This window comes from Nicotiana tomentosiformis, chromosome 2, assembly GCF_000390325.3.
Source record: "Nicotiana tomentosiformis chromosome 2, ASM39032v3, whole genome shotgun sequence".
Taxonomy (NCBI): domain Eukaryota; kingdom Viridiplantae; phylum Streptophyta; class Magnoliopsida; order Solanales; family Solanaceae; genus Nicotiana; species Nicotiana tomentosiformis.
Window position 1 is genome coordinate 125,510,989 of NC_090813.1, and position 7,783 is coordinate 125,518,771.

The 7,783-nt window shown below is 40.9% G+C and overlaps 1 protein-coding gene across 1 annotated transcript; it reads left to right on the forward strand.

Moving 5' to 3' along the window:
- Window positions 1-885: 885 nt before the first annotated feature.
- LOC138905561 (uncharacterized) lies at window positions 886-2,709 on the forward strand. Its single transcript, XM_070194083.1, has 2 exons — window positions 886-1,294; window positions 2,552-2,709. The coding sequence occupies exons 1-2, from the start codon at window positions 886-888 to the stop codon at window positions 2,707-2,709; spliced, it is 567 nt and encodes a 188-aa protein (XP_070050184.1).
- Window positions 2,710-7,783: the final 5,074 nt, after the last annotated feature.

The following is a 7,783-nucleotide window of genomic DNA, read 5'->3' on the forward strand; positions in this document are numbered from 1 at the left end:
CAGGTCTGTACCCTGAGATCCAGGTTTCTATGGCTCGTGAGGCAGAGATGGGGTCTCCCTTTCATCAGGTTGTGGATATAGCTCAGAGGATCGAGCATATCCGCAACCACAACAGAGAGTTTGCACTGTGGGATTAGCGCCCCCAGCAGTTTGGTGGATTTAGTGGCACCCCACATGGGGACAGAGGCCAGTTTATGAGGGGCCATTCTAGAAGGCCCATGCAGTCAACACCATCGCCTACTCGGAGTACTCCAGCACGACCCTACTTCAGTGCTATTCCAGAGAGTACTTGTCGTCCGCCAGTTATTCATGTTTCCTCCAGTGGGTATTCAGGCCATCAGGATCAGACTTCAGGTCAGTATTCCACTGCTCCGAGGAGTTATTTTAAGTGTGGGGAGTTTGGCTATGTGAAGAGGTTTTGTCCCAGGCTTTGGGGCAAGGCCGTGCAGTAGGACCATCGACCTATGATTACCGCACCGGCTACCACACCGCCCGGCCGACCAGAGGTGAAGGGCAGGTAAGTAGGGGTCTCCCTAGAGGTGGAGGCCAGTCAGGCAGCGCACCAGCTAGGTTCTATGCTATCCCAGCCAGGCCAGAGGCAGTCACCTCCGATGTAGTGATCACAGGTATTATTTTTGTCTGCCGTAGGGATGCCTCAGTATTATTTGATCCAGGGTCTACTTATTCCTATGTTTCTTCTCTATTTTCTCCTTATCTGGAGTATCTCGCGAGTCCTTGGGTGTTCATGTATATGTGTCCATATTAATGGGTGATTATGTATCGTGGATCGGGTCTACTGGTCCTGTGTTGTGACTTTATATGGTTATGAGACCAGAACGGATCTTCTATTGCTTGATATGGTTGATTTTGAGGTTATATCTAGGCATGGAGTGGTTGTCTCCGTACCATGCCATTCTTGATTGCCATGCCAAGACTGTTACCATGGCGATGCCTGAGTTGCCTATATTAGAGTGGAGGGGTTCGTTTGTTGGTACTTCCAATCAGGTTATTTCTTTCTTGAAGGCTCGACATATGGTTGAGAAGGGTTGTTTGTCCTATTTGGCCTTTGTTGGGGATACTACTGCAGAGATTCCTACGTTATATTCAGTGTTGGTGGTACGAGAGTTTTCCAATATATTTTCTGCTGATCTACAAGGTATGCCGCCGAATCGGGATATCGATTTTGGCATTGATTTGGTGACAAGCACCCAGCCTGTTTCTACTTCGCCTTATCGCATGGCTCTAAAGGAGCTAAGGGAGTTAAAGGAGCAACTTCAAGAGTTGCTTGAGAAGGGTTCATCCGACCTTATGTGTTGCCTTGGGGCGCACCGATGTTATTTTTGAAGAAAAAGGATGGGAGTATGCGGATGTGCATTGATTACCGCCAGTTGAACAAAGTCACCATCAAGAAAAAGAACCCGTTGTCGTGCATTGATGACTTGTTTGACCAGTTACAGGGTGCCAGGGTATTCTCTAAGATCGACTTGAGATCTGGGTATCTTCAGCTGAAGATTCGTGCTTCGAATGTTCTGAAGACAACTTTCTAAACCATGTATGGGAACTACGAGTTTTTAATGATGTCCTTCGGCTTGACTAATGCCCCATCGACATTTATTGATTTGATAAATCGTGTGTTTAGGTCGTATCTTGACTTATTTGTCATTGTCTTCATTGATGACATATTGATCTACTCGCATAGTATGGAGGAGCATGGGCATCATTTGATGTTAGTGCTTCAGACCTTGCGGGAACAGAAGCTATATGCTAAGTTCTCCAAGTGCTAGTTCTGGTTAGATTCTGTGGCATTCTTGGGGCATGTTGTATCGAGAGAGGGTATTAAGATGGATTCCAGGAAGATGGAGGCAGTCTAAAGTTGGTCTCGTCCTACCACAACGATCGAGATCAGGAGTTTCTTAGGGTTAGCATGTTATTATCGTCGGTTCGTGGAGGGCTTCTCGTCTATTGTAGCACCTTTGACTAGATTGACCCAGAAAGGTGCTCCATTCAGATGGTCCGATGATTGTGAGGCGATCTTTCAGAAGCTCAAGACCGCTTTGACTACAACATCAATGTTAGTTTTGCCCTCTGGTTTTGGGGATATATACTGTGTATTGCGATGCTTCGCATGTTGGCTTGGGTTGTGTATTGATGCAGGAGGGGAGAGTTATTGCATATGCTTCACGTCAGCTGAAGCCCCACTAGAAGAATTACCCCGTACATGATTTGGAGTTGGCCGTGATAGTTCATGCTCTCAAGATCTGGAGGCATTATCTTTACGGGGTGTCTTGTGAGGTTTATACCGATCACCGCAGTTTGCAGCATTTATTTAAGCAGAGGGATATTAATTTGAGGCAGCGCAGGTGGCTTGAGTTACTTAAGGACTATAATATTACTATCCTTTACCATCTAGGCAAGGCGAATATGGTCGCGGATGCCTTGAGTAGAAAGGCCAAGAGTATGGGTAGTTTGGCATTTATTTCAGTAGAGGAGAGGCCATTGGCTTTGGATATTTAGTCCTTGGCTAACAGACTTGTGAGGTTGGATATTTCAGAGCCCACTCGAGTTCTTGCATGTGTTGTAGCTCAGTCTTCATTATTTGAGCGAATCAATGCTCGTCAGTACGATGATCCGCACTTGCTGGTTCTTAGAGAGACTGTACTACAAGGTGGTGCCAAGGAGGTTACTATCGGTGAGGATGGTTTCCTGTGACTCCAGGGTCGCCTATGTGTTCCTAATGTTGATGGCTTGAGGGAGAAGATTTTAGAGGAGGCACACAGTTCTTGGTATTCTATTGATCCATGTACTATGAAGAAGTATCATGACTTGAGGCGGCATTATTGGAGGCGGCGGATGAAGAAGGACATAGTTGAGTATGTAGCGAGATGTCTAAATTTTCCAGCAGGTTAAGTATGAGCACTAGATGCCAGGTGGCCTACTCCAGCAGATGGTTATACCAGAGTAGAAGTGGGAGCGCATCACTATGGACTGCGTAGTTGGGTTACCGCGGACGTTAAGGGAGTTTGATGCCGTCTGCGTCGGTGTCGATAGGCTGACCAAGTTGACACACTTTATTCCGATTGTGACTACTTACTCTTCAGAGAGATTTGCTCAGATTTACATTCAGGAGATTGTTCGGTTGCATAGTGTGCCTGTTTTCATCATATCAGATAGAGGCCTTTAGTTCACTTTGCATTTCTGGAGAGTAGTACAAAGTGAGTTGGGTACCCGAGTAGAGCTCGGCATAGCCTTTCATCTGCAGACCGACGGGCAGTCAGAGCGGACAATTAAGATTCTAGAGGATATGCTCGGAGCGTGTATGATTGACTTCGGAGGGAAGTGGGATCGATTTTTGCCCTTGGCCGAGTTTGCTTATAGTAACAGTTATCAGTCCAGTATCAAGATGGCTCCATTTGAGGCTTTATATGGTCGGTGATGTCGTTCTCCCATCGGATGGTTTGAGCCCGATGAGGCTAGGTTATATGGCACTGATTTAGTGAAGGATGCCTTGGAGAAGGTAAAGTTGATTCAAGAGCGACTTCGCACAGCACAGTCCAGAGAAAAGAGTTACGCAGATCAGAAGGCGCGTGATTTATCATTTATGGTGGGCGAGAAGGTTCTCTTGAAAGTCTCGCCGATGAAGGGTATCATGAGGTTCAGAAAGAAGGGAAAGCTGAGTCCGAGGTTTATTGGCCCATTTGAGGTATTGAGGCGAGTTGGGGAGTTTGCTTATGAGCTTGCTTTACCTCCCAGTCTATCGGGAGTTCATCCGGTCTTCCATGTATCTATACTCTAGAAATACCTCACAAGCGCAAAACACACACTTAAATTGTGTTCGCTAGTCAAAGATAGTATAGTATAATATCGTGTCCACAGGGATTAGATTTAAACAATATTATCATAGTTTGTAGCTAGATTGCTATTCAGGAGGATCAACAGTTGAGGTTTATATAATTAATAATCTAAAATCTACAGCTATTGACTGATGATAATCGCAACAAAGGTAAGAAATGGAGTTATCAACGGGAGAAAATATAGGTTGATAGGATAGGTGCAAGATAATTGTTCGGGATCTAACTCTAGATAATTCACTTCTAATGTTCAAGTGAGTGTCTCAGATTCACATAATTATTAGTACAAATGTTTAGTAGAAACTCCTCTCTCGATTAAGTCTCAACCTCACAATATGATCAAATTTAAGCTCGGTGAAGATATGCAAGAATTCGTAGTGGATTGGTCTTTAGGAGAACCTCTTCCGATTATCCTCCTAACTAGGTTTAATCAACGATTCAACTAGCTTCTTTCGATTACTTAGAAGAATCTTTGATCTCAACGAACAATATAGTGCAAATATATCACAAGTTATGCCTATTTCAATTACAAGAACAAGTGAACATAGATGCAATAATTAAATCTTCCAAAAACGATTCAAATACATAAAAATAAAGTTATAATCCACAAACAACCATCAATACACTAAATCCATCAAAACCCAAAAGGTTCTACTCCATAGACATGGAGAAGTTCTTCACAAATGAAATAAAAGTAGAGAAAAACATAAATACAATCCAAACCTAGATCTTGAGTGAGGAAGGAATGATGAAATCCTTGTGCTTGTATTTTTCAAACTCCTCCTTAGCCTCCTTGGCCTCCCTAGGTCGAAATCTGTCCAAAAGTAGTTTTAAAATGGTGTTTTGGGGGTATTTAATCCGCCCCCAAAACAAAAACAGACAAAACTACCCTTTTCTGAGAGAAATAGGACTCTTCCTGGATAGGACATGTGCGGTCGCGCACCTGGGGACTTGGTCGCGCATTTTGCACACCGTTGTGCCTCAAGTGCGCGCCCAGTTGCACGATCGCGCACTTGGTCGTGCATATGGGTGGTTTAAGTTTATTTTTTTTGAAAGTGTAAAACATCAAAGTTGTAGCTCTTTTAAATAGCTTTCCAACGATATATTGTGAGCCCAAAGGGATTTCTGAGCTAAAAGTTATGTGCATGTTACTGGACAATGCACAATATACCTGCTCGATTCTTCGTTGCGTTCTTAAAGTGAACTATCATCCGTTGATCCCCGAACACGACCCCAACTTAATCATTGGGCTTTTATTCAGACTTCAAAGCTCCAAAATAGCATGAATTCATTCCACAATATCTACATAGATCGGAATCACTTCTACAAGGCATAAAACACACAATTAGTGCAATGCACTAGCGATTAAAGCTCTAATTCAATTAAAGTGCAATAAGCGACTAAAACACAAGATTATAGCCTACCATCAACATCCAACACTTAAACCATTGCTCGTCCTCGAGCAATCAAACCACACTTTATAGACACGACCTTTTTAAACAACTCCCCTAACTCATTACACCAAGAATATTTAAAATAGACTAAGCACAATAGTGTAACATTTTCACCTCAAGAATTGACTCACAAGTACCACGCATTATTCACTACTTACTCACTTACTCTAACATAGAGGTCTACGGCATTACCTTTTCTTCATGAATCAAGTGTCCTCACACAACAATCGAGAGTAATTTCACACACAATAGACATCAAGAACAACTAGGAACTCAAGATAGAAAGAATTCACTCACTCTCGGAAAAATATTCATATGCCACAAAAGATGAATCATAGGCTTGCCAATAGTATATTACTCAACTAATCAAGCTCATTCAGTCAAGGATCAAGTAGGACTTTAATTGGTTGTAATGTAGGTTACGGGACGGGTAGGATACATTTAGATATAAGAGTAACTACACCTCCCTAAGCACTTTTAATACATATACTTAACGTTTAAATCCCACACTTATGTCAAACCATAACTCCACATTCACATCCGCATATGTCGACTCCCAACTTCTTTAAGCACAAATACATCAAGAGTTACCACTATCAATGACTATAAACTATTTTTTTTCTTCATTTCCTTTTCGATTCAAGTGGCTCATACTTTTTCACAACAGTGCACCTTTCTCCTTATTTCAATAATTCCACTCAAAAGCCAAACCAACCACCCCACACTTCAACTTTTACAAAGTTCATACCAATTTCAACTGCTCACGAGAGGTAAATGGTTCAAATAGATGGTCAATTCAAACAAAAGGTTAAGTCTTGTAATGTGGTTACCAAAGAAACAAGATTACATGCTCAACGGGGTTAACTACGATACATAATAATTTGGTGGGTAAAATATATAGCTGGTTCAACAAAGAAACGCCTATATCACTTCCAAGACTGAACAAATCTACTATTTCGCTTTGCAAATACACGTGGTAAGTTCTAGACATCAATTGTACTGCACAGAATACACAAAGCCTCACACACACATGGCACATAACTCACTCAGGATCGGACTCATCAAGACACTCTAATCAAAGTATTTAAGCAAAGTTAAGATCATACAATTTAAGGTACTTATACAAGAGTAAAAAATTGAGCATAAGCGTCACAACTAAAGCACTTACTATACTCAAGGCATAATAAAGTCAAGAAATATTGCTTTCATTTAGAATCACATCACAAGATCTCATACTCCTAAAAACAAATAAAACTAACTACACCCGGTTCAAACAAAACACTTGGAAAAGAACCGCGGTACAAAGAAAAACCAAGGGGGAATTATTATACTACCTAATGAAAATAATATATATATATATATATATATATATATATATATATATCTTTTTTTTTTCAATTTAATCCCTCAAGAAACCTGTCGAATGACATCCATCGTCGGGAAAAATCAAAAATTTTAAAATTTTCAATCAAATGAATTACAAAAACACACATAAATATTTATACATTCTATATATATATATATATATATATACACACACACACACACACACACACACATCCTTACCCCACACTTTAAATTGTGTCATGTCCCTATGACACACAAATAAAAAGCAAGAGGTAAAGAAAACTCCCCTGGACTTCTTCCATTTCCGAGAACTTGTGAACTCCACCCCTAACTCTGAATGCATTTTTCGGTTTCGCTCCTCAGTATTCTTTTTGGAGCTCATCATACTAAAGTCCTTTAAGGATATTTGTAAGACCCGCTCTTTTCTTTTTTTTTTCTTGGCCTCATTTGAGAGGTGGATTGTTCTTGTAGGATTATTCTAAACTTGTTTCTGCATTCATTCACAAGATCAATCCCTGCATATTCCTGTAAATCCCCACAAATAAAATCCACATGATCAAGGTTAGAATAAGAAAATGAAGAAGAAAGGTCATGTGAGTGTTCCTCTGGTAAGTCCAAGACCATTTGTTCCTCATTCACTTCTACTAAAAGTTGCAATTGTGGATAGGTGGATGGGGGTTTGAACTCTTCTTGTATTGCTTCATAATTAACCAAAACCTCATTATCAATCAATTCAGTTGAAACAGAGTCCTCTTGCAGAGTGAAAAACTCTCTCTGTAGATGTTCATCATCTCGGGTAGGCTCATTTTCACACGGTATCTCTTCCATATATTCACCATCACAATGCAACAAGCTAAGTCTATTCACTAATTGATTCACTTGCATTGTTAGGTTGTTAGTGGCTTCATCATCATGTATAAATCTCTCTTCCATCTTATTTATGAACTTATACATAAGCTCTTCTAAACTAACATTCTCCGCTTGAGGTGGTTGTCTCACTTCGTTTTCATTCCAGTCATAATAAGGGTATTCATCCGAACTAGAGTCAGAATTGTATTCATATGAATCCTCATACCTGTACGGACTAGAGACAAAGTAAGAGTGTTCAAAAGATGAACCGTAGGAAGAATACCT